Consider the following 27452-nt stretch of genomic DNA (forward strand, 5'->3'; position numbering starts at 1 on the left):
TTTTGTTTATCTCTGTGTGAGATGTCTGACGCTTGGTTCCTGCTTCTAACAAGTCTTGTGAGCCAGTAGTATAACAACGTTAGTATCACGTGGTACAGTTGCCAGTTAGTGTGGAAAAGACACAGACACTGACATTAGCACATATTAGCTAACTTAGCTTAATCGTCGAACAACAATAACCCATAAAATTACAGTTCTGCATATTTAAACAAAAAAACAACAAGTACCGACAGTCATAGTCCTTAAAACTTTAACTAATGTGATGTCAAGGTTAGATGAAAAATAACAGCTTCGACCTCTGAGGAGCTACGTTAGCAATAGTGAAGGTTGCGTCCAGTTAGCCTACCTAAAGTTATAGTTCCCTCAAACAACGTAACGTTAAAACAAAGATGCCTATCAGAGGGTAATTAGAAGTGGGCCAGGGTCCGGTGGCCCGGGGCCAGTACAAGTTCATGCAGGGCAAACTGATTGACCAGTCACTGGTCCGTCCGGGCCGGTGGCGGACTGGTCCCCTTATGAAAAGATGGTCGCTCTTTTTTAAGAACGGAGTGGACGTGGGATCCCAATATATTACCAATGCGTCATGTCGAAGGTGAATTAAAGTTCAGAACTACTGAACATTATACTGTTTAGACCCAAAACTTGACTTTTATTGAGGGTCATCTCAAATAGCAGTCTAACTTTAGCCCTAAGTGTGTCATACACTTTGTTGAGGTAACGGCTAGTTAGCCATGTAGCCAGCTGCGTTGAGCTCAACAGCTACGGTACTCACGTTAATATAAAAATCTGAAAATACTGACATGATCATACAGTCGTCCTTTTTTGCTGTTTTTTATAATCTGTTATGAGATTTGTTTTCAGCAAGAAAACACTTCGTCTAATGTTAGGTCCACCCTACGCGCTAGCTAACGTCAACTTTTACTGTAGCTGTCTGTCTGTATGTTGAGCGCTGTGGGTTTTAATAACATCCCTAAAATGTACTGTACTGTACTCTTTGTATTTCTTGGATTCAAATGTAAATATTTACCTAATGTCTTATAGTGTAAGGATAATTGAAATGTCATTTTACGTTAAGTGTTGCAACATAGGGCCTCTATAATTATTAAATGATGGGGGGAAAAGGGTTACCTAAAGCTAGCTAGCCATATCCTAAGATTACCATAGATAACGTGTATCACATAGTCCAAATAGGTTTGGAGCAACAAAATCTTCACAGAATTTTTGTTGATAACAAGAAATCTCCATATGCATTTTCAATGTGTGCTCATTTTATTTCATTTAATCGTATGATAGTGTTAAGTTGTAGGAAAAGAGTTTTATGGGGAGTTTGTATAAAAACAGGAAATTATTCTTGATTCTTGTGATGAACATGTGTTGGAGCCACTAGCTGTAACTATGAAACAAACAGACTTGATTTCAAATCCTCTGACGTCTATGTGATTGCAGGATGGTGATGTCTGTGTATAAAAGTAAGTTGTAAAACTGCTCAAAATTACACTCTGGTCTATTACAGTATACTTTAGAGTGAATCAGTTGTATAACGTTTGAGAATTGCAGAGTTCCACATGTTTACAACTCCTCTAACATTTGTTCTCCTTCCTTTGCATCAGTTTACCTCCATTTACACTTTCACAGCAGGCTACTTTTCAAGACAAGAAGAATCAGTGAGTATGAATCATCCTTGCTGAATCTAGTCAATAAAGAATTATGATAAAACTGGCTACTGCTACTTCATAATGGTAGTAACAAATGTAAACCTCTGCTGTATTTTTAATGCACTAACACCTAAAATCATCATTAGTTTAATTGAAAGAGATTAATTTATGATAAAGTTGTATTTGCATCTTTACTACAAAGAGCACAGTACTTTATTCTTATCTTTGACTGATGTTTAATTCTAGTGTGTTTTCAGAGTAATATTAACTGTAACTATAAAATGCAGATTCATTTTTTTTTTTTACCCAAAATAATTGTGGTGGTGAAGTGCTTTTTTCAGCCCTGAGTAGAGTCTGCGGGTCTTCCCTTCAGTCTCCATACGGCCTCAACAACCTCCACCAAAAGGCAGGGCAACAACCTATTAACCTTCAAAATTACGCTCTTGTCCTTGATGACAACAGAGAAACTTTTAAATATTGTCCTTAACTGCAAATCAGGTAAGCAAACAGCCTCTCAGGAAGTATCAAGGTTCCTGTAACCTTGTGCAGTTTGAGCTGTCAGAGTAAATGCTTTAAGTCCTGGAGTCTTACTGTCTTTGACATAATGACTTCCTTTTGATTTATAGACACTAATTTAATAACAAGGCATGCATTATGATCCTTTTCCAAAGACAAAAGTATCTCATATTTCACTTATAAATTGAGTTAATTTTGGACATTTTGTTCAAAAAGCTTTACTGCCACTTTTAAGATGCTGGGCAAATTGTGTATGCACTAAGCTTTGTTTCTGATCTGATGGCCAGTCATCCTTGATTAGTGTTGCTGTTTTAAAAAGCTCTATGCATAATGTCTCCTAGTGTGCCATCAGTCATGTTATGCCACTCTTACTCAGAAGCTGCCATAGAGGAAAAACTACAGCTGGTGCACATTTAGCTCAACTCTCCTAAATTCAGTGTTTTTCTCCCTGCTGATGCCTGACTAAAAAGCAAAGTAAAACTCTCAAATTAGGAATTTTAACCAGTCAGTTGGAACCTTTTTCTCCTAAAATACTGAACCATCTTTTAATAATCTGACAGCTTCAATGGCTGCCCATTATGTCTTTTACTTTCATACCAGCAAAGTTTCACTTTAATTGTCTTCCTGGACACCTCATTTCAGAGTAAAAAGCTTCTTGGTCGTCGTCGTAAATCTCCTCATTGCCTAAAATGTAATGTAAATGACCGTTAGCTAATTTAAAGTTCGACCAAAGTAGGGAATCATAACATTTAAGTGTGTCTTAATGTGTAATTATCCAAGTTCCAATTAAGCTGATTAGCACAGTAAATCACAAACAACTTCTCCACAGCCGCTCGATGCAGTGCTGACACAGTGTTTCATCTGCTAATTAAAACAGGTTGATCATGATGACTGAATGGAACTAGTTTAGACAGAGGATTGAAACAGACTAAAATCTGCTCCTCTTGAGACCGATAAACAATGACAAAGCATAACGTGACCCTCCTTTGCTGCAGATCAGCACTTTGCCCTCATCTGGGTTTGTTCTGCACTTCAATCTTCTTACTCTTTAAGCAGCAGTGTGCTGGTAGGGGTAGTGAGGCATGTACAGTACAAACCAGTCTGGGGGTTTTAAAGAACAGGTTCATATGGTGTCGAGCTCAGCACCGTGGACCGCAGTTGTTAAGCAGAGTTGAGCAGAAATTGTTCGGCCAGGTTTCAGCACTATATGAAATATTAGCCCACACTGTACAGCACTGAAGAGACTAATCCATCTTTTGAATTTGTGAAAGAGCATCCAACTGGTTTTTACCCCCCAAGTGTTCCAGACAGTGTTATTAGTTTTTGAAAAGCCTTTGCAAAGTGCCTCACTTCACAGAGCCTTATCACCGAGCCTTTTGTTGCAGATTTTTGGGCCATGCTGCCACATGCTGAACCGGACAGCAGTGCGCCTCTCTGCTTACCTCTAACTTATGATGCGTTTCACTGCCTGCAATATTTTCCTCAGGCACATGTTGTTTTAAGTCTTGGTTTATGATTTCTTCATGAACAGTAGCTGTTTGAAGTCCCACGATAGCACTTTGGTTAAATCATCCTGTGTGTGTTTCCATTAAGAGTGCAGCACAATAAAACCTGTGACTCGAAAACAAAAAACTGCAGTTTGAAAGGGTTAAAAGTTAACTTTTCAGAAAAGTGAAACTATACTGTATATTTGTGAGTGTAAAAAATGTACGTCTTCAGTCGGAACCAATGAGCTTGGGGCTGATAGACAGGGTAGTGGTGTGGAAAATGAATTGTTTCATTGGGGTTTATCTGGTCAAAAAAGGTTATACTGTATAATACATTAATTATTCATCTGAACTACTGTCATATAGATTCATACTGTATGTCTATATAAACATACACAATCACCGATCTTATCTTAATTTCATGTCACAAAAGTATTCATTGATGTTGTTATGGTTACTTGACCCTTGATCTATGCTTGGGAGCATCTCTAAGTTTGTTTGCTCATACCTTTCGTTTCTCACAATAAATGATAAATAATAATAAAAAGTAAAGTGGGTAGATGTTATTAGCTTTAATAGACTTCATATACTGGGTCGAAGGAGGAAAGGGGGATAAGACTGAAGCATGGTAATAAAGTGATTTTCAGCCCTGAGATTACTAGAGCTCTGATTGGGCACTAAATCTGCACTGTCAGTTTATAGTCTAATTTCTGTAAAATGATGAGCTATAAATAAAGCAAATAAAGATTCTGGAGTTGTTTGGCTGTATAAGAAAGATTTAGGGTGGTCGGAGGAGCAAAAATGAATGCTTCTTGGACATTTCTCCTGTCTGTTAGCCTCTTTATGACTCCTCATGAGACCTTATTGATCCCAATGGAGAAATCAGTTCGTTGCATCAGCAGCAAATGTAATGGGCTGTAACACAAATATAAACTGCCCATAGAAATACTAATAATAATATAGAAAAGAAACCAGGGTGAAGGTTCCTCAGCATCGCTGTCAAAACAATGACTTTTTGATCACGCCTTACACAATACAGCCGCGCGTGCGCGCGTGTGCGCACGTGTGCGTGCGTCAGCGGCGGATAAGAGGTGAAGCACCGCAGGAGGTGTCAGGCGCACCATGCCAAGCTGCCAGCTGCTGCGTCTCTGCGCCTCAGACCCGGCGAACATCCGTCTCTCATGTTTCTGCTCGGAGACACACTAAGCGGACCATGCGGCTGTTCACTGTCTCAACTTTGCTCCTGTGCTTCTTCACCTCAGGTATGGACACACAGCTTTGCTTTCTCAACACCTCAAACGCGACTTTTAGGCTGTGATTTCACACCAAAACTTCCAGAGCCGCTTATGTTTTGGAGAAGGAGCGCAGTGGCTGCGAAGGCGTAGTATTTGTGGTAAACTGGGAGACGCAGCGCGCACAGCCGGGAGAGATCAGCGCTGATCCTTTCTTGAGCAGATTTCTGATTGTAGCTCGTCCTTATGATGATGGAAGGCACACATTTGGATATACTTAGATTAAAGTATCCGGTGCCACATGTTTACTAATGAGTCTCTTAAAGATCGCTGTGGCACTGCGCTCCTTTGCTGATCAACAGTGTAGATTCCACTTTAAACTGTGCAACATCTCATCATCTTTGACCTCTCCTTAATGTTCCACAGTAGTCGTAGAGAAGAGGAGTTGTTTCTCTCTCTGTCAAGTCTGCTGGTGGTCAGTCTCGCGCAGCGCTGGAAGACGATCCTTTACCTGAGCAGAAGCGTCACTTCAACAGTGTTATTATATTCTAACAATTCTCCATTACAAAAAAAAAAAGACAATATTTGGCTCTGAAATGTGGTGAAGTATAGAGTAAGATAAAATGGAAATATCCAAGAAAAGTCCCTCACGACTGTACTTAAGAAGTAGGCTACTCATGTAAATATACTTATTACATTCCACCACTGAAAATATTTAACTTCCACTAAGTCTATAAACCGAAATTATGCACTGTATGTTTACTGGCTGCTGTTAAATGCATTACTGTGCACTGGAAGGCAAAGTTTTACTGATGTTGACCAACATGAGGCTTTTCCTCGTCCTCTTGTCCTTTTCAGTGCCAGTAACATGTAATGTAATGTAATGTTGTAAACCAAATAATGACTGCACTGTATACACTGTGCATGCTGTAATTTAGCCATGTTAACAGGGGGGCTACATTAAAAGCCAAAATATTTTAAATGTCACTGTAGTCAGAATAAAATGATGGCTCAAAGTAACCGGTCAGTGTATCCATGACTTAAGATAATTTCTAGTGGTTCATGGAAAACCTTTTCTGATTAAATGAGTATATTGAAGGACAATAAAGCAAGTTCGCTATAAACAAATCAGTTTTACAGAAGAAATATGTGAAATATCAACTATCAAAGCAAGACGTGATGAAATGTTGCAACAACATGCGGGTGAAATAAATGTATCACCAGCAACTCATATGCAGCTAAATAATTGAGCACGTCTGTCACTTCAATTTGAAATGGTCGAGTGCAAGAAACCAAATGTGAATATTCACCAAAATGAAAGTTGAGATGAAACTCTGTGTGTGTTGCAGGGCTGGCCCTGCAGATTCAGTGCTACCAGTGTGAGGAGATGACACACGACTGCTCCACGCCAGAGTTCATCGTCAACTGCACCGTGAACGTGCAGGACATGTGCCAGAAGGAAGTTCTGGTGAAGGATGATGGTAAGTCGCAACTCTGGAGTCCATCTCCAGGATGGTTTGTTCCACCTCTCCACTGTCAGAAATGCGTTTTCATCTCTGCTTATTTTTCTGTCAGGATATCTCAGAGCAGAGCAGACTCCAGTAGAATGGACAGATTGGCCTCAATCCAAGAACGATTTAGATTGTGGTGGTGAATCTGAAGAGTACTCTCTGTTTATTTTTGGCATGATATCAATATAACTTAAAACTGGAGTGATAGGAGTGATGTCTGTGTGTGGGAAACTGTTCAGTGTTGCACTCTCTGAGCGCCATCTAGTTGTTTGTGTCCAGGAGTAGTTTGGCTTGTGCAGTCACAGCATCAGGATGCATGGGCTTGTGTTGCTCCAGCAGTTATATTTTCCGAATCATTGGAAATATTGTCGTGTTTCCCATCAAAAAGGTGTTTTGAAATGACAGCAAGGAAACAAAGGAGCACTCTCCAGCATACTCAGCCACACTCCAGGCTCTCTGCTGTGAGCAGACATCAAACTGGTCTGAGGTCAGCAGGGACAGGCCGTTCATTGCTCCATAACTATCATTAGAGGATGAAAGTCTTAGCTGTAGGTCAGTATTTGAAATAGTCGTTATGGATATAAACTATTCCATTTCCATCTGAGGAGAAAATGTATCATCTCGTGCTGTGTGTACAATGGCAGGTATGCAGATATGTCAGTATATTGCAGATATTGCACTAATCAATATTTGTATACACAGTGTATGCCTTGACTATGTGTAACATCAAAGTCCTTTCACAGTGTACCCCCCCCCCCGACAAAGTTAGCAACAAGCTGTTGAACATAGACAAAGATTTAGATAGATAGAAAACAGAGATAAAAGGAACGTGTATTGGATTGTACCTCTATTGGGTTGCTAGAAACATGAACAAATGAATGCTAAGGATGCTCTGTGTCTGCTGGATGTGTAAATAGGCAACAGTGTGCTAGCACGTTAGCCATACATTTATAAGGTGTTAATAGTCAGCTTTCAGCTTGTTGCACTGCCCCCAAGTGGTTAAAATTAATACAGCTTTAAATTTGACTTCTTTAAAGAAAAGCCAGGGGATCACCAAAGTCATTAGGATACATTGTCTGGGAACCATTAAACCTCAACTAGCCGACTGACGTTGCTATTGCTAGAGCTACGCTGGCTAAAATTTAATATAGGCTAAAACATTGTTATCAGCGTTTTAAAGTCATAAATACTCATATTGGTATTGCCTCAAAAATCTAGTTTCAGTTGGGCTCTATAAAGTGGAAAGACAACCATAACTGCACTGATCGGATAGTAAAATACTTCTGTCTATTTGCTGTGTCCTGTTTGTCAATGTTTTTGAACTTCAATCGTATATGTGTCTGGTCTGAAAGATTAATTTTACTCACAATGTCTTTAATATTCCATGTGTTAAACACAAAGAAGAAATGAACATCTGCCCCATCTGCCTGTGGTGTTGTTTTGGTTCATGTTGTGCTTCTTTGCAACGGTTCAAGACAGAGTCAAAAAAGAAAAAACAGCACAATATGTTGTGGATTATAGAGTGCAGAGGGATAGTTTTGAATGCTTTACAAGGCCATAACTCCAATCCTCTTGGTAAAACATTCAGTACACATATACAGTAACCAGTTATCAGAACCATTAAAACCTTTCAGTATTTGGAAAAATGACTCCATGTATGTTTGTGGACCTAGAGCCACATATTACAGTGTATGGGCAACATCATTAACCTGATGTGGTATTAAGGGATGTGTAAATATCTGTCATACCTGAAAATATATTTTGAAATCAGCCAATGGAAGAGATTTAAAGTGTTCCACCTGGATTTTCTCAGATTTGGTTTGCATGCTCTGCAGCGGCTGTCTTTTACATTCATTGAGTCACATTGCTTTTGTTTTGTGCACAGAAGTTCATCTTATTCAGTAAAGATTTATAACCTCTGTGCCTGCAGGTTGGAATATCCTTAAAAAAAATTCTGTGCACATCTGAAACTCTGCTTCGGTAATGTTGACTTTTAAGTATGGCTGATTTAAGTCTGCAGGTTTTCATGGGTTTTGCAGTGTAATCTTTAGTAATGAATAATGTGTCTCTGCTGTGTTTATGTGCCTATTTGCTGCAGGTTGTTAGAACCCAGACACTAAAGGTCACTCTTATGCCCCAGGTCTACTTCGTTTTCACACCCAGTGAAAAGTGGGGGCCATTTTTTCCCTCTCTCTACTGCTAATGAGCAAAAGCAATAAGCTCCTGTCTTTGGAAATGTGGTTCCCAATCCAAAGGGCAGGCACACGGCACTATAGAGTCGACAGTTCTTTAATAAGAAAATTTCCACATGAATGCTCATGTACATCCCAGCTTTTATCTCCCAGTGTTATCATTATTGCTGCTCAGCATAAAAAGGAGGGCTTAGAAATTAAACTGACCACACCTTATTGCTATTTGAAATGCAATAGATACATTCACAATTGCACTGCCACCTGTGCAATATGCTTAAGTGACAAGAATAAAAATCAGTGAGGCTGTTTGATTTGAGTATACTTACTCTGTGATTGCCTTTATAAGCCTGTGACTTTGCATGCAGCTCTATAATCTAGATGTAAAGGATGTAGAAACCCTACTGTATGCCCTCAATTGGGCTATTTTCTATCTCCTGGCTCAAAGATTAGTCCCTGTGGATCTGGAGGACGTTACAATCCATCTACTATAACCGAGCTCTCCAGCTGAAAAAGAGGCTTGTTGGCAGAACTTTGTGGTATCACTCGAAGAGTGAAAATCCTCTGTCAGACCACCAAGAGTGGAGAGAGACACATGCGCAACCTCCATTCAGATGATGGCTATGTTTCTGCTGGGCAGCATGAGACAAGCCTGGCTTCCTATTCAAGCGCATCTTCTATTACTATCATCATCATTCCCCTCTGATTATGTCTTGACAAATGATAAAAAGTGTGCTTTTACCTTGCTGAGGACCGTTCCTCTCCCACTGTCTTTAAAGGAGGGATGATTGCCGCGCTCCAGCAGGCCACCTTTCATTTCAATGTCCTCTGCCCTTTTTTTAAAGGAGGGGGAGTAATATGTACAGTGATGAGGGATATGAACTTGGCCACCCTTCAATTTCTGAGAGGCAATTTTCAAGGGACCATGACTAAATTAATGTAATGACACACACAAACACACACCAAAAAAGCATGGGATTAGAGTTTGCTGTAATCATTTTGCAGTTTATAATGGATAAATTATTTATACAACAAAGATGTAATACCTTTCAATGTCAGAATAATATTTTAAAGCTGCACAAATCAATATTTTTATGTTAACAATAGATCAAATGACTGTGTGTAAATGATAGGGGTTGCTCGTTGTGACGGGCCCACAGAGAATTATAACCCAACTCTGCAGCTCCCCTCAGCACTACAGAGAGTTTAGGGTCTTTCAGTCCATTGTTTTGGTTTTCTGGCCCACAAAGTTACTGTTTGCTTCAGTCTCACAGCTTGTCTCAAACCTGTCTCCAGCAGGCAGCTGTCTTCAGTGAAAAAGCTCTGATAAACCCACTGTACACTAACTGGTTAGCACCACACATCAAACAGACACAATAAGAGACTAGCTGGTGAACATAGTGGAGCATTTAGCAGCTAAAGAGCCAGATATTTTTCTCAGGTACTGGAGACCAAAACAGAGCTAAAAGGAGAGTGAATATTGGTCTTACGTTTGTCAGGTGCTTTACAAGGCCATAACTCCATGTATGTTTGTGGACCTAGAGCCACATATTACAGTGTATGGGCAACATCATTAACCTGATGTGGTATTAAGGGATGTGTAAATATCTGTCATACCTGAAAATATATTTTGAAATCAGCCAATGGAAGAGATTTAAAGTGTTCCACCTGGATTTTCTCAGATTTGGTTTGCATGCTCTGCAGCGGCTGTCTTTTACATTCATTGAGTCACATTGCTTTTGTTTTGTGCACAGAAGTTCATCTTATTCAGTAAAGATTTATAACCTCTGTGCCTGCAGGTTGGAATATCCTTAAAAAAAATTCTGTGCACATCTGAAACTCTGCTTCGGTAATGTTGACTTTTAAGTATGGCTGATTTAAGTCTGCAGGTTTTCATGGGTTTTGCAGTGTAATCTTTAGTAATGAATAATGTGTCTCTGCTGTGTTTATGTGCCTATTTGCTGCAGGTTGTTAGAACCCAGACACTAAAGGTCACTCTTATGCCCCAGGTCTACTTCGTTTTCACACCCAGTGAAAAGTGGGGGCCATTTTTTCCCTCTCTCTACTGCTAATGAGCAAAAGCAATAAGCTCCTGTCTTTGGAAATGTGGTTCCCAATCCAAAGGGCAGGCACACGGCACTATAGAGTCGTCAGCTGACCAGACGCATGACTCCAAATGAATGCTAATGTTGCTAATGTCATGTTGAAGTATGTATGTATGTATCTTTACTAGCTTGTTGTTATGTATCTTTACTAGCTAGTTGCTAACTTTGTCTGTCTGCTGTTTGGTACTGGGCAGGTAGTGGACAGTGTCAGTTTATCAGAGGGTTTTTAATAAAAAAAAATAGCTGCCTGCTGCTAGAAAACAACGTTGTTAAAAGTGGAGTTTGCGGGGCATAAAAACAATACAATGAACTAAAAGAAGTAGAAGTGACGGGACCGCAGAGTTAGGGCATAATTCTCGGTTGGTTCGACAATAGAAGCAAAATCTTTCATATTTGGCTACAGAGCCATTTGATTCATTGATCATGAAAAATATTGATTAGCACAGCTTTAAGCAAAGCTAGATTTTTTTTTGGATCTGTTATATCTGTTTAGCATCAATTACATAAACAAGTTGATGAGATAGAGTAAAGATACCATAACTTCTTCAAGCTGAAAATGTAAAATTGTCACAGTATCCACAAAGGCAGCGCACAGGCAGTGGTGCAGCAATGACAAGACATATTAGCGTAATGATTCCCCTCGGATTCCTCTGAAAGGCAGTGTGAAAATCAAACAGTAGTGGTTGATGTGTCACAGCGTAGCGTGTTTTACAGGTAATGCTGAAGAAAGTTGTTAAATTGCATCTTATTAGCTAAGAAGAAGTTTTTTGTTGTAACGTCTTCTCTTAAGGTAGTTTACTACAGATATGAGACTGAGTAAAGTGAGTGGACCTGAAACTGCTGCATCTCATCTCTAAAGAGGTTGTTGAGGCATCTGTCTCATCTGTCTGTCCTTTTTGTCTGAAATCAAGAAGGCAAATTCTAATTGTTTGATTGCGTTTGTTTATACAGGAAGACTGCCAACAAAAATATCAAGCACGTTTGATGATCAAGACATCTAAGATGAAGTCAGGGGACTCATAGCCTAAGGCAGCATCAGAGAGTATCACTCCTCAGAATCTCCCTGAATCCAATTCAGTTCAGACAGCTTTTAGACGTTCAAAGATGGTGATCGAAGACTGATGCACAGTCACTAGGCCGGTTCCGATTATGTAATGGCTGCAGGTGACTTTGTCCCAGCTGGTACATGACTGACTGTGCGGGTCACGCTGCTCTTCACGTTAAACAGTCGAAGAGACCACAGAACAGAGAGCAGGATGGAGACAAGCAGCAACTGCACTCGTGGCTTCCCGATTTCATGGCTTATCTAAATTAGCTTTTGCAATTCACAAAAGTTAATTTACTGTATCAGGAAAAAGGAAATGAGAATGTGGTTAGTCACGGTAGTTGACATTAATTTGGTTAAATAGAAAGAATGTGCATGGCTGCTGAAGTTTGTTTGAGTGTGTAATTTGGATTGCTGTGTTTATGTAAAGGAGTGTTTCATGGAGTTCAGTTGCTCTGGATGCTCAAGGTTTTTCAAAACCATAGTTTTCTTTACCAAAGTGTGTAATTACTTCTGAGCTGAAAATCTTTGTTTCACTGACTACCTGTGAAAGTTTCAAGTCTGTTGCACCTGCACCCACACACAGTGTTGTCCCAGTGTACTGACCACACCCTAAGAGCACCTCTACCTCACTGCATCAAGGTGAGAACTTCAATCAAAAAATATAAATGGAGCGACTGAAGATCATAAATCAATAAACATGATGTGCTGAAGTTTCTGGCATTCAAAACATGATTTTTGTTAGAAAATTGTACATGTTGGAATGAATACTAATTAACATGCCAGTTTAATAGCTAATTAATATTTTTGGTGGACAAATTATTCATTTTGCTATGTGGTACAGTGACATCACATGACATCCAACAACACTCATTTTAGTGCCCTTAATTACTTGTTTACATTTGTAGTGTAGAGTTTGTCAGACATGTATCTAGAATAAAGGCGCGGTCACGGCACCATTTAAAATGGCAAAATATCTAGAGCCAGTGATTGATTTGTCCGTTCTGGGCTACTGTAGAAACATGGCGGTGCAGCATGGCGGCCTCCATGTAAGGGGACCCGCTATGAAGATATAAAGGGCTCATTCTAAGGTAATGAATTCTTATTTTCAGGTGATTATACACTAATGAAAACATACTTATGAATATTATATTCCATTTCTGCCAATAGCTCCCCCTAAATGTTACACACGGGTCCTTTTAAACTTTGGTTAACTTTACACAAGTTTGTGCCATTGACAATATCAAACCGCCTTAACAGTGCTGGCCTTTGAAAGAACGGAGAGCCGGAGAATCCAAAACTGAATAAGCTAAGCTATTAGCTGTGATGCACCACCCAGTTTTATTTTGAACTCTAATAGTTTTGCAGCCAGTTATGAAACAGGAATTGATGATTCAAATACTTCTTTTTGAATAAACTTTGTGAATTTACAGTTCCGTTAGTTTGAGGTAACTTCAGATGAGTTGAGCATTTTCCCGTAAGAAGAGTCTGTTCTGGTCAAAATCTGATGCCAAAGTGCCAAAATGTCTTTTAATGCCTTTATATGAATCAATGCCTTTTAAGTTTCCCCCAACTCCCCTTTTCCCTTTTGGGCACATCATTTTCCTGCTACCGTTTTGATTAATTCATTCACAAGTGCTCAGAACATGATAACTTTTATTTCTTGGTGAAATTCTGGCTTTTATCACCAAAAATACCTGCTATCAATTTTATTGTCCCTACTGACCATTTATCTGGATGGCATCTTTATGTTGGCTCATATAACAACTGCCATCTATTTTACTACTTAGTCAAGTTTGATTTAGATGGATAATAAACCCCACACAGCAGACTGATACATGTCTAACATAATGTAGGCGATACACCACTTCACCCAAGAAACTGTATTTTTTTCCTTGTGTCAAGAACAGTCCAGTCACTGTTGCGAACAATTACAATTACAATTATATTGTGTGTTGAACAAATGTTTTCTACTGTCATTTATTTAACTATTAGGAACCACATGCTTGTGTAGACACTATTCTGTGCTTTTGGCCATTAGCGCAGGATTCGGGGGTTGGTGGGTGTAGGTGCTGCAGCTCTATGGTTTTGGCAAAACCACAAAAGTACAACCAGTGTCAGTGATTGCTTGATTTATTTGGTTAAAATCTCATTTAGAAGAGCAGTCAAAGGTTTTGGACATATTGGACAGCTCACTCTTCTCTGTGCAGTCGGTTATGCTGATTCTCATTAGAAAGAAAGTTGATAAGAAGTTTAACCCTTTTGCCCATAAATTAACCTAACAGCATAATTTTGATTGAAGTGCTGAATCTTAGAATTCCCATGCACAAATTAAATTAAATCCCCCCCAAGCTCTTCAAGCGTTACAAAGTGTTTCCCTGTTGTGCTGTCTGAGATTCATTCTGGTGATATTTGCTCAACAATTGTGGCACAGCAATGCTTATATTCGCTGGTACATGTGGAATATACTCACCATGTATCAGAGTGTATGATGTTTGTGTGCATTTGTCCTGAATTTCAGTTAGAACAGTTCTCCTGGCAATGCATAATCTCAAAGTAATGAATAAAAATCTTAAGGTAATGAACCTGTTTTTATCTGTAATAGACTCTGACTTTGACTCTTCAACTTTTCAATTAATTAGGATGTCAGAAAAACCTGCAATAACCAAAATAAATATGTTGTACCGTTGTATCAGAGCACAGAATGAGCTCCACTGAAGTGTTCTCCTCAGTTGCTATAGAATGGTTTAACAACAGAAGGGGTGACGTGTTGCCTGAGCTCCTTCTCACAGCTTTACCATTGTATTTAAAGTGCTGCACTGTCTTAACACATTAATCTGCCAGGACAGCTCCAGTCTATTTGTGGATGTGCTGTGAAAGTAATATTTCACTTTGGTGGTACATTGTTATTTCTAGTGTACACCCTTTCAGAGGAGTTCTTGAGTGGAAACTAGTCACTGAAAATGATATGTTTAAAGATACACCTTTTTTAAAGTCAATATAACGTAATGGAATATAACTTTTTTTTTCATTTCACTGTGAAGATTATTTTTTTTTACCTCAGAAGATCTGTGTGAGGCAGATGTTCCTCAACTCTTAAAGGTGGGGTATGTGATTCTAATCCAATACACGTCTTTTTGTCAAATTCAGCGAATATCTCCTGACGGTCCGCTAGCTGTCTGTTCAGTGTGCGCGCAGAAAAAAACTCCGGTGTATATATACAGCCCTGGCTCTGTAAATGGGAAACAAAGTGTCTCGGCCCGAGCCACACAACACTATTCCAGCCATGATTTGTGTGCCAGGTAATGTTAAATGACTTGCCCACGGACATTCAGCTTACCTTCTAGTTTGCCAAAATATGCTGCTCTTGTGATGTTAGCTATAGTAGCAGTGGAACTGGAGGCTTAAAACTTTGTGACGTCACATAATTCCCAGTATAGCTCCACCCACCATCAACCAAGCAGAGTTCTAATTAGCCAGAAGTAAAAACACCTACGTGGGTATAAAAGGCCTTTACACAGCTTTCATATAATGTCAGTGTTGTGATAAGCATAATGAATAAATAAAATTGCCAAAAAAAAAGTTATGTGAACAGACTGAGAGGTAAATCTTTCGTCTCAGCAGGAATTGTGGTAAAGATGTGTTGATCCAAACCTTTCTTTTATCTGCTCAATTATTACGTATTCCTTTAAGTTTCCTGACAGGTGTTTCAAATAGAAAATAATTGGCATAAATCTGCTGCAAGTTTCTGCTCCATGTCGTCCTTTCCCTTGTTTGTTTTAGACATCCCAGCTCCTACTGATGAATTCTAAAAGACATGAAAGACTGTAGAACTTCTCAAGCAGCAGTCAGACTTCATACTTTTGGCTTTTCATTGGTTAAAAGCTGTACTGGATACATTTGTGCTTAAGTGCTTTATTAGAAACAACATTAAATTAAATATGTTTGTGTTATCCACTTTACATGTGTACTGTAGCAACATGGCTATAATACTCCAAAAATTAAAACTAAAACACATTACAAGAATTGAGAAAATAGTCTGATAAGCTCTAAGTTACAAATAAAACTAATCAGTGTGAAAGAAACAAGAAAATTACATTTACATACTACATTTTGTGTGCTCACTAATGCTGAAATTGCAGGGGCAAACAATGTTAACTGGTTAAAATGTCTCAAAATATTGTTTGTATGTATCTCAAATGTTGACAATCAATGGGAGTTGCAGTTGAAGCATTTCAAGCAGCTGAAGAGTCAGCTGAATGTCAGTTTGTATGTAAGCTCTAATGTAGTTGAACTTACATTTGAAGAATAAGCAGTGAAAGCAGTTGAACTGTCATTTGAAGTGTAAGAGATGAAAGTGTTTGTTGTTATGTAAGCAATGACAACTGTTAGTTGAAGTGTTTGAGCTGTCAGTTGAAGAGTATTTTTTGTAGACTGAAAGCAGTTGAAATGTCATTTGAAGTGTAAACACTGAATGCAGTTGAAGTGTCAGTTGAAGAGTAAGAGATAAAAGCACTTAAATTATCAGTTTATATGTAGAAATGAAAGCAGTTAAAATATCAGTTTAGCCACAGATGAGCAGAATGTGTGCACAGAATGAGCTGAAGTGTGTGCGCTGTAAATAGTGGAAGTGTCAGTAAGTTTAAAAGCTGAAGAGAGAGTATGCGATGTCACCTACTCTGATTCTGCTCAGTGCACACCAATGTAAAAATCTGAGAAGGTCTGAAAAAATTATAAAACCTGAAGTCCAATTACTGAAAAACTATGAAATGTATAAAAAGTGTGAACTAATTTGATAAAATACAAAGAGGGGGACTGGTTTAAAGTTTAAATTAAGTTTCTAGGTAAGTAGGAAAGTATTAATGAGGATGATGTGGAGCTGAAAATGTCTGGGTTGAAGGCACTGAAGGCGAGCAACAGCTCAAGTGATTGTTTGAGGTGACAAAAGCCATCAAATCTGTATTCTCTGTCAGTGACACTTCCTATTTTTACTACACCTCATTTTCCACTGACTGCCCATGTTATCGGCTCTCGTTATTTCCCAATTACTGCTCGAGATAAAAACCAACAGATTATATAGCCATTTACAACCACAGGATTTTCTTGATTTATTGCACATATTTGTCCCACAGGTTTCTTTTTGAGTTGTGTTCATAATATCAACAGCCATTTTAAGGTTTGAGTAGAAAATGACAGAGCTCCTCAGGAGTGTCTTCCATCCTTCAGTCTGACAGCTAAAATTAGAGATATAAACAGTGTGAGTCAGGTTTTAATCTCCAGGCTTTGTGAGATGATGGGACATTTCCTTCCAGAGCTTTGCAACATTTCACACTGTGTTTTCTACTCAACACCTTCTGGGACCTCCACTGATATTTGCAGTATATAAGACATGGAAGGATGCACAATTAAAATGAACACGCAGTTCTTCAAGTATTACTATGCACTTGGGTGGAGAGAGAAGTGACATATTACAAGGGTTATTGGAAGTTTATGTGCTCATATCTAAATTTCTTTGAAGTGAAATGTCACCAAATGTTAAGGCCTCCCTCCACTAATCTCACAAACAACTTTGACAAGCCTTTCAAGTAAATTATAGTGCAAAATAGGAAAAACTAATTTAAATAAATAAATTAATAAAAATGTGATGTGGATTATAGCTGGTGGAGATAAGTCAGTCTTTTCTGAGATGGATGGTTTTTAGAAGAGCTTTGAAAATTGAATGTAGTCACTGGAAATGGCTCTAAATATAGTTTTAGGGTGTTTTGGGATTTTTCTTTCACCAAACTATACAGAACCCTCACATTCATTTTTGCACACACAGATTTACTGTAAATAGGATGGAGTTGGTGTCCTGGGGGGAAATAAAAGTTTTATTCACAAAAACTAAGCCTTGAGGTTTTGGAACTATTCATGGTCACAGATGGGTGTATAGAAATTATCTTACAAAAGGTTCACAAATTAATGTATAAGGATCAAATCAGGAACTGACTGATAATTATAAAATAACTAGGTAGAAGCTGAATAATAATATCAAGGTCTGAACACCTGAGGTCAAACTCTTGTATCTCCAGTCCACAATCGCATCAGCTACTTACAACAACTGTACAATGTTAGGAATGGGTGCCACTGTGGGATAAACCAGATGTTCAGGCCAACTATTCAGAGTCCTACTATTCAGGTTAAGACACCTGCTTCTGAGGTTCACATTAGTTGTCATTAGTCCTCATAGTTTCATTTTTACACTTGGTGTAAAATTGCTGTCCTATTTAGGTAAATCTACAGTATATATGTTGTGTTCTTGACAGTACTTACACAGTGTGTGTATTGTGGCTCAGTTGCATGCAGATGATGATAAATAATGCCAGGCTGACCACTTCTGTGTCTGATTTTGAAGATTTGGAAAAAAGAATTGTGGAAAAAAATCTGATTTTAGTGCATCTTAACTTGTCACTTTTTGTATCTTGATATGATATAATTCAAAGCTTTAATTGCTCCCTTACAGTGGTGTTATAAATTCTGGCTGATTAGACCACTGCTAAGGTTAAAGAGCTGTCCAACATGCGATGGGCACCTGGTTATATTTTAAAATGGGGGAGCAAACTTGGAAAGATATATATTTGGAGGGGGGTCTTTCCAAAACATAAAATAATCATAATTAGAAAATATTAATGGCCATGTTACACTTAAAAGAGCCGACTCTTTGATTTGGCTTCTTCACGAACATCCCATCTCCACAGCCGACTCCTATCCGATCAGCTAGCTAACATTAGGTGGGCGGGCTGGCAAAGTTAGCTAACACTGACTCGCGAGTCAGTTTGGCAACATTACAATCCTACTTTTAGCTAATTTAAAGTTTGGCTGGAGTCAGTGGGCCAAGCAGGTTCATTCAACATACGCTAGTCTTTCTTCTCCTATGCTGAATTTTCAGTCCATGATTGCAGTTAAACTAAATGGCATGTTAACGGTGAGTCCTCTGTGCATGCCAAAGTTACTCACGGAGTTCCACAAGGTTCTGTGCTTGGACTGATTCTATTCACCTTATATATCCTTCCTTTAGGCAATATTATTAGGAAACACTCCTTAAACTTTCATTGTTAATGCAGATGATACCTAATTATATCTATCGATCAAGCCAGATGAAACTAACCAGTTAGCTAAACTTCAAGCATGTGTTAAGGACATAAAAACCTGGATGACCTGCGATTTTCTGATATTAAACTCAGACAAAACATGAGTTATTGTACTTGGCCCCAAACACCTCCGAGACACATTGTCTAAAGATATAGTTGCTCTAGATAGCATTGCCATGGCCTCCAGCAGCTCCGTAAGGAACCTCAGAGTTATCTTTGATCAGGATTTATCCTTTAACTCCTACATGAAACAAACTTCAAGGACTGCCGTCTTTTACTTACGTAATATTGCAAAAATCAGGCACATCCTGTCTCAAAATGATGCCGAAAAACTAGTCCATGCATTTGTTACTTCTAAGCTGGACTATTGCAACTCCTTATTATCAGGCTGCCTCAATAAGTCCCTTAAGAGTTTCCAGTTGATGCAGATTGCTGCAGCACGTGTACTGACAAGAACTAGGAAAAGAGATCATACTTCTCTAATATTAGCTTCTCTGCACTGGCTCCCTGTAAAATCCAGAATAGAATTTAAAATCCTTCTCCTCACCTACAATGCTCATAATGGTCAGGCAGCCTCGTATCTTAAAGAGATCATAATACTTCTTTTGGGTTTGGGAGGCAGACACCATCGCCACGTTTAAGAGTAGGCTTAAGACTTTCCTCTTTGATAAAGCTTATAGTTAGGGCTGGCTTGGGTGAGTCACTGCTATAGGCTTAGTCTGCCGGGAGAATTCCCATGATGTACCAAGCTCCGTGTTCCTGCTCAACAACTGCTACTACAGTTGTTATTGGCCTTGTTACTATTACCCCAAAATGGCAGTGGCAGAGTCTGGTTGTGCCTGAGGTTTCTGCCTCTTAAAGAAAGTTTTTCCTTGCCACTGTCACGAAGTGCTTGCTCATGGTGGGATTTGTTGGGTCCCTGTAAATGATATTATTAAGAGTACGGTCTAGACCTGCTCTATAGGAAAAGTGCAATGAGATCAATTCTGTTATGAATTGGCACTATATAAATAAAACTGAATTGAATTGAATTGAATGTTTTTCACCTTTGTAAACAGTCAGACTCCTGTGTGGATTCACAGAGTGTGATTGACAACCAAAGCATGCTGAGGCAAGCGATCAGTGACGGCTTCGACTGCACCAACTCAAAGGGTGGTCCAAAAATGTGTGATTTTTGTCGTGATTGTTTTTGTCAATTGCTGAAAATAGTAACACGATCATTGATATAGGCTGCCTAAATATAATCACCTGATTGTGGGGACTGTATGATTTTAAAAAGACAAAAAGTGGGGTAGCAAAACCATAACTTTGCTACCTCTAATTAAATAATAGGGATGCATTTGCAACACTTGCTCCACTGCTCAGGCACCTATGCATGTAACCATCAAACTCCATGTACTAAAACAGTAATAAGAATGAAAATGTGACTAGGCCTTTTTTCAGGGCAGACATTTTAACTTGTCATTAGAGGAAAAGCTCCATTGTGCACCAAGTAATAACATTAATTATGACTCAGTTCAATCAGTTCAAAGTGTCATAGTAAGCTATTTCAGTGAGCCAGCGTGTACAACACCAGAACCTTGAAACTATGCAGTCATTATTAAAGTAATTTATTTCACCTGTGCTTTTCCGGCTGCTGCCAAGATAAAACATCTACCTGAAAAAGTTCTACTGTCCCACTGAGTACTCATTGTGTGCTAGACAAAACATATAGAGGAGGGAAGCACTAACACGTCCAAAGTTTTTATGGCTCAAAGGGAAAGAAACCATTAGCCCTGCTACCTGTGCAGCTGACAGCTGGGTATTGTAGTTGTTGGTTGATTGACTGCTGGCTTCTTTCACGCTGCTGCCTCAGTATTTCCCTGCAATTCCTCAATTTCTTAGTTTCTCTGGCTTGTCATCTAATGTATGTTTCTGCAAGACTATTTTGTTCTCTTTCAGCCTGTCTTTGAAGGCACATTCAAGTGCCACCCAATCTCCCATTCAGAAGTCTGGTATTCACAGTCCATGCTAAATCTAACTACTGAAACTGCACAGAAACTCTCTGTGCTGCTAGTTAGCAGTTTTGGCTCCAATGGGCTAAGTGTACTGAAAGCACCAGTTAAAAAGCAAGAAGGGTGTAGTTTTACTCATTCATGGACTAATTATACTAGACACTGACACTGACAATTGTATGCAAATCTTTTAGAGACACAGAGGAGAGCTAAGTGTTATGACTGCAAAAGGAACATTAGCCCAATTATAGAGATGATAAGATGTTTCCTTTTAAGTTGGGTTACCCTTGATGAAAGAATAGATCCTATTTATCCTTAATTACATGCCCCCATCTCACTCTTTGTCTCTTTGTTCTCTCTCGCGCACACTCACACCCTCTAATTCTCTCAATACGAGCCTAATGCATCCATTTCTGTCCTTGTTTCAGGGATACACTACCGCAAGTCCTGCGCCTCGTCAGGAGCATGTCTTATCGCTTCTTCTGGTTACCAGCAGTTCTGTACCGGCAAGCTGAACTCAGTGTGCATCACCTGCTGTAACACACCGCTGTGTAATGGACCACGCCAGAAGAAACGACCCCAATCATCCGCTGCCAGTACCCTGGGAACGCCACAGCACCCTGTGTTTTCTCTCTACATCCTCCTCCTACTGTCCTCCACCCTGTGCTGACAAACTTTCACACACTGAGTTAAGATGTGTATTGAAAATGTTCTACTACTGACAGTGGAGACAACATGAACTGGAACTGTATTAAGCGAGACAGCGAAGAATACATGCTTTGAAGTGTATATTCTTTAAGGCGTGTAGAAACTTTGTACAGTATTTGTTCTCTTAACTCCTTGGCTTTCTGTCGCAGCTTGCCTCCAAAGTTCACAAGGTCAAAAAAAAAAAAAAAAAAGCAACCCGCAGGGAAATTTTATCATCACGTGTGTCATGTCACAAACATGATTATGGTGCAGCTACAAGCTGGGTAGGGCGAGGTGGAGGACAATGCCATGGATGAAACAGCTTCTGGCTATTTTGTTGGGCAGCAGGTGGCTCATTCTCATCTGTCTTTATTTATTAGGTCAAACAAGACATAGTGCAGGAACGATAGGAAGTTCAGATTCATCATTAATTTTCCAAGCCTTAGGAAGAGCTCTCTAGAATAAATAATCAATACCCTTACCTGGAGCAATCACCAATTTTGCTGTATTTCTGAACTGAAAAAGACAATATATTTTATGTATGACAATGATACTGTTTAATGATTCTGGAAAGAAAAAAAAGTGCATTCAGGAAAATGGTATCAGATACCAGTGATTATATTAAAGCCACTTACATAACTCACGACCAATAACACACAGTGGTAGCCATAAAAAAGTTTTTATCCTGGAACTTTGCTCCACTAGTTCTGTAACAACCATTGCTGCTCACTAATATTGTACATAGAGTTACAAGAGCGTGTTGAAATATGAAAACCTTTTTCAAACTACTTTCCACATTTTCATTGCATCTCTAATGACTGAAATTAGAACAGTTTGCATTGAGGTGGAGCAGCAGTAGTGCAATAAGTGTGTGGTGCGATGAGGGGCATCTAGAGTGGCTACATGTCAGTGACAGTCCAGCATGATGGACTTGATGATGGACCACTGGTCACTTTAAAAAGAAAATATGCTAGTTGCCTATGATCAGGAAATATGTTGTAAAGTAAGACATCAGTATGCATACCCTGATGGAGATGATTTCAGAGCCAAATACTGTATATCATGACATGAGGTAATGTGATGTGCTAAACTTGCAAGAAATTGGTGTTGCCCATCAAAATGTAATATTCGGTTGCTTATGCAGTGGTTGAGTTGGTTGAGTGGTTGGTTTGGAGGTTACCTGAACCTTAAAGGTGCCCTGTGGAGTTTTCTTGTAAACAAACAGTGTTTCTCACAAAAAGGCATTGTGTGTTTTTTTGAGGTCTAACAATATGAATGTTAGACTTATTTTGAATATTTCGAGACCTGCATTGCTTATATCCACGTTTACACCAGCTAGTAGTTCTCCCCATCTCTGCTGATGCATTGCTAAGTTTCTTGTGGCTTTAGTACCACCAGCTGAGTGAGTGGAATAGCATGAAGCTGAGGGACATCATATACTGTAGGTTGTATGTCATGGATATATTACGAGAACTGAATACCAAATTGCTTGTTTCCCATTTCCTACTGAGAAACGTTGGTTTCTTTTATTCATGACCACGATCATTTCCTATACGTAACCAACTGTTTATTACTGTAACCATGACGAAGTAGTCATTTTAACCCAATCTTTCCCTAACCCTAACCTTTTGGTGTCCAAATCTAACCAAACCTTAACCATAACGTTGTTACATCATACATCTTCATTTTTAGAACAGTTATTTGTAACAGTTTTAGAAGGAACAGACAAAAGATGTAATCCTGTCAATAGGGGCGTCAGATCAGAAAATGCTTCTATGCGTCATTCTAGAGAGTGTGGACAACAACATGTTTTGTCGTCTAATTTGGAGAACTTGTCATATTGTCACTCTTGTATGTCGAATACATGAACTCTGAACAACAACATTCAGGAGATTAATACTAGTTTATTTTTTATGTCAGTCAACATATCAACCTCATGTACATGGAGACATTTATATCATCAGGACATCTGATTAGCTATTCACTCAAGGCATAGAATATCACGGTTCCAATGCAAGTTGCTCACTGGGTGCATACACTGAAAAAGTGTTAAAGCCTTACTCAGGCTTGAAAATTTTATTCATCATTTTACAGCCATTTCTATTGTAATGAATGTGTATGGGGAAAAGTCTTCTGGGGCAAGTGCATGTCAAGTGACCTGCTATCCAAACTGTGGCCACTAAGCCAAAATTGCCTTACAGCTGAGTGCTGTTCCTGGGGGTTTGTTGTATGTACTACACATTTGCAATTCCGCCCTCTGCAGGAGGGAAAGTATAATGTGTTACCCGTGTGCTTATGATATGTACAGTTTGTATGTATGTCAGTGGTGGCTAGTGATTGATAAAAAAAATTGGGGAGGGCAGGAGGAAAACTAGCCCACAGCATAATGTTATTCTACACTAGTTGGCTACTTATCTCTACTCTCTTTTGTTCAACGAAAAACTAAGCAGTAAAAACAATGGCTTACAAGATTTCTTACTAAGGATGTGAGATGTAACAAGAAGCAGGCCAGTGATCAACACCTGTGAAGAAAAGTGTGGTGACTGATGATGACCACTTGCTGGCTGAATCCAAGCTGGCCTGATTTCCAATTAGACAAATAAAGCTTACTTCCAATTCAAGTATTTTATGCATTACTTTATCCCCATTCAAGTTAGCGAAGGCCTAAACCGGAAGTTAGCCGGCTCGGCGGCGAAAGTCTCTAGTGCGCTTGCTCCTGTGGGGCAGCACAATGCGGAAGCTATGTGGAAGATCCGGGTTTTCAAACTTTTTGGCTTCATGCACCACTGAGCAGCTTTCATAGGAATGAACGGAGCCCTGCCTCTGACGCTGTATCCAGTTCTCTTTATACATCGATGGGATTGACTCGCTTTTGGAGTGAACCTCAAGAGACCATTCGAGGAACTGCAGTTTTTGCCACTTCCTTGTTGGTTTTGTTTTTCAGACCCGGAGGTTGCTGCTTAGTAAAAACCCATACTAGAACAGTAGGTGCAATTTTCTTAAGGCCACTAGGTGTCAGGTTATGGTTAAGACCATCATGGGGAATTATGAGGATTAGCCACTGCCCACTACTATGAAAGATACCTGATCCAGAGCAGGTGGCCGGTTAACACAAGCACTCGCAAATGTAGCAATAATCCAGCTAGCAACATCCTCCATGCCGTGCAGCCCGTGCAGCAGTCCTTCGCCTATACTGGGATCCAGTCCAGGGTGAGCGGAGTGCAGCAGCACGTCGGGCCGCCGCACACCACTGTAGTCCCATCGTGGGTCCAGCCTGGACAGCTGAGGCAGGGAGGCCCGAGGCTGCGCCAGCAGAACGGAGCTCTCCATCCGCTCCAGTCCAAATCCATTCTCGTCGTTAGCTTAACAATCCTTCAGGGCTGCTACAACAAGCTAATTGTTGCATTGGCTAAGTAGTTAGCTAGCTAGCTACTGCTAAGGGAAAGGGAAACGTAAATCTGAAAAAAGGAAATTTGTATTCTGTTGAAAAGGCATAAATAAAATGTAATTTTTTAGTGGTGTTTAAAAGTAGTTTGCAATTTCCACGTTAAAATTTATTTTCTAATATGCTGCTACTGCATGAATATATCTATCACTTTACCGCCAGTTCGTTACATACAATACAGTGGTAGAGAATTGAAGATGAAATTTGTAAATTATCACAATTATGGACCAACGTGATGTCAATATTGTATTCTGGTTGTTGATTGGTTATGGAGGACGTCCTCCATTGGAGCATCATTTTACGTGTCTTGGCCAATAACAGATTAGCATGGGAAAAAATGAAGTACATTAAATTGATATATGAGATCCCGCCCTAAGGAGGACAGAAGGAGCCCGTCCTCCTCTGAGAACCTCCCCTGCCCCCTACCCCACCCATCTCAAAGACTGCCCTTTCCCCTCTTGCCCTGCAAGTGTCGCTGTTGAAGTATTTTAATCAGAATTTCAATAATGGATGTTTTCCAAAGAAGAGAGAAAATGTATTTTATAAATGATACTGAGATTTGGTAATGGTTTGTTTCAACCAATTACTCTTTTTTATATTTTGATCTCCCTCTTGCCAAAAATAGAGAAGGAGCAACCTCCTCTGCCTCTGTGGACCAGCCTCCCCTGATGTATGTATGTATATATGTGTCCCCATGCGCATTATAGAAGAGCACAAGATGCACACATCAAGGACCCGCACATCAAAACAATGCTCCATAGCACCACTAGTGGTCAAAAACTCCACTGGGTACCTTTAACTTTAACTCCAGCTGTGGGGTCTTCATGCTTAACTGAATATTTGAGCTTTCGTATAATAATTTTTTGACTTGATTTCGTTGAGGAGTCCCGTCAAGCTTACTATTGTGCCAAATTGTCAGCTGAGCGTGATCTGTCAATGAAATTCCTTACTTAACACTTTGTATTACTGTGGATAAAGAATATCTATATTTGTTTCTGATGGTACAGCACAAGCATCCTTGGTTTGTTTTTACTGTTCACAGTGTTGCATTAAATTGTACAGCACATTATACTTCAGTCTCTGATGGTGCATCTCTCTTTGTTTTAAGAATTGAATCAGACTCTTCAGTCAGGTCGAGAGACGTTTGAGTATTTGAAGCCACTCCTGAGTCACTTTGACTTTGAAAGGTTGAAAGGATGGGAGGGGTTTTCTCTTGTGCAGGGGTGGGGCGGTTCACCCTGCTGCGACGCAATGACTTTAACAGCAGGGGCTGGAGGGAGCGCGCAGAGGCAGCGCGGGGGCTCTGCACGGTGCGCTTGTTGATGTGTTCAATGGTGAGGTGGCACCGCAGCACCTGGACAAAAACCTCCCTGAACTGTCTGGAGGAGAGGTTGTAGAGAAACGGGTTGAGGACGGAGCTGAGGTAGAAAAAGGAGTCGGCCACAGGGTGGAGAGTGACGTAGGTCCGGAAGTAGGAATTAGTCCAGTGGGACTTGGGCACGGCAGCCATCATAAGACGACGAATCTGGTTGGGAAGCCAGCACACCATCAAGGATCCCACGATGAGACCTGAGGAAAAGTCAGAAAGAAAGTCAGAAACAAAAAGGTGAAAAGAGAGAAGGGAACACTTACAGAAAAGGACAGCCATGAAAAAATCTGAAACTGAAGGGAGAATTTAACATTTTGGGAAATACTCTTATTTACTTTCTTTCTGAGAAGATTGATGCCATTCTCATGTCTGTTCACTAAATATAAAGCTAGAGCAGGAGATGGTTAGCGTAGCTTAGCATAAAGACTGGAAACAGCTAGCTTGGCTCCGTCCAAAGGTAACAAAATTCCCCTACCAGCACCTCTAGAGCTCACTAATTAAATTCTCATTTGTTTAATATGTACAAGTTGTTATAGGGTGGGTTATGTGCCGAACTGTTTCTTGGCTGGGTCAAGTGACTTTCTGGAGAGTTACCAGGCAACCATCAGAGACTGTAAAACAATTTATCGTTTTTGCCAAAAAATATACTCAGCAGGCAGGTAGAAGTTCATGATACATGATGGTCACACTGACCTCTGACCTCTGCATACAGTACGTAACAATGCAAGTCCAGTTTTCTCCGGCACTACCTGTTTGCTTTCTCACTTGTTTAGTGTTTTTTGAGTCAGTCAACTCAACTTGTTGGAGTAGAACTGCAGTTGAAGTGCTAATAGTAACAATCATTGCACAATCAACGCAAAATTGCACAGTACTGCTTCTGTCACATCATCTGATATCAGAAACTGGCTGTTCGCTGCCAAGGTCTGTTTGGCTCTTTTCCTACTATCACGAATGATAATGAATGATGATTCATTATCACACCAACAGTAGTGGAATGTAACTAAGTGCATTTACTCAAGTACTGTACTTTAGTACAATTTTGAGGTACTTGTACTTTACTTGAGTATTTCCATTTTATGCAACTTTA

At 39.6% G+C, this 27452-nt stretch overlaps 2 protein-coding genes across 2 annotated transcripts in view; one reads left to right on the plus strand and one right to left on the minus strand.

Moving 5' to 3' along the window:
* Positions 1-4744: 4744 nt before the first annotated feature.
* Positions 4745-24172, plus strand: LOC122885708 (ly6/PLAUR domain-containing protein 1-like). Its single transcript, XM_044217162.1, has 3 exons — positions 4745-4920; positions 6240-6371; positions 21293-24172. Exons 1-3 carry the CDS (start codon positions 4872-4874, stop codon positions 21532-21534), a joined length of 423 nt encoding a protein of 140 aa, XP_044073097.1. The 5' UTR covers positions 4745-4871; the 3' UTR covers positions 21535-24172.
* gpr39 (G protein-coupled receptor 39) overlaps positions 23436-27452 on the minus strand; it is a 37697-nt gene continuing 33680 nt past the window's right edge. Inside the window, exon 2 of the mRNA XM_044217161.1 lies at positions 23436-26565. Within this exon, the coding sequence (XP_044073096.1) occupies positions 26063-26565 (503 nt within the window). The 3' untranslated portion in view covers positions 23436-26062. The remainder of the gene's footprint in view (positions 26566-27452) is intronic.

Source organism: Siniperca chuatsi, linkage group LG12, assembly GCF_020085105.1.
Source record: "Siniperca chuatsi isolate FFG_IHB_CAS linkage group LG12, ASM2008510v1, whole genome shotgun sequence".
NCBI classification, from domain to species: Eukaryota; Metazoa; Chordata; class Actinopteri; order Centrarchiformes; family Sinipercidae; genus Siniperca; species Siniperca chuatsi.

Bases quoted from the DNA above. Each gene is read 5' to 3' on its own strand.
- LOC122885708 (XM_044217162.1), top strand. From the start codon at position 4,872: ATGCGGCTGTTCACTGTCTCAACTTTGCTCCTGTGCTTCTTCACCTCA. The intron at 4,921-6,239 runs GTATGGACACAC...TGTGTGTTGCAG, and splicing joins CCTGTGCTTCTTCACCTCAG to GGCTGGCCCTGCAGATTCAG. The intron at 6,372-21,292 runs GTAAGTCGCAAC...TCCTTGTTTCAG, and splicing joins AGTTCTGGTGAAGGATGATG to GGATACACTACCGCAAGTCC.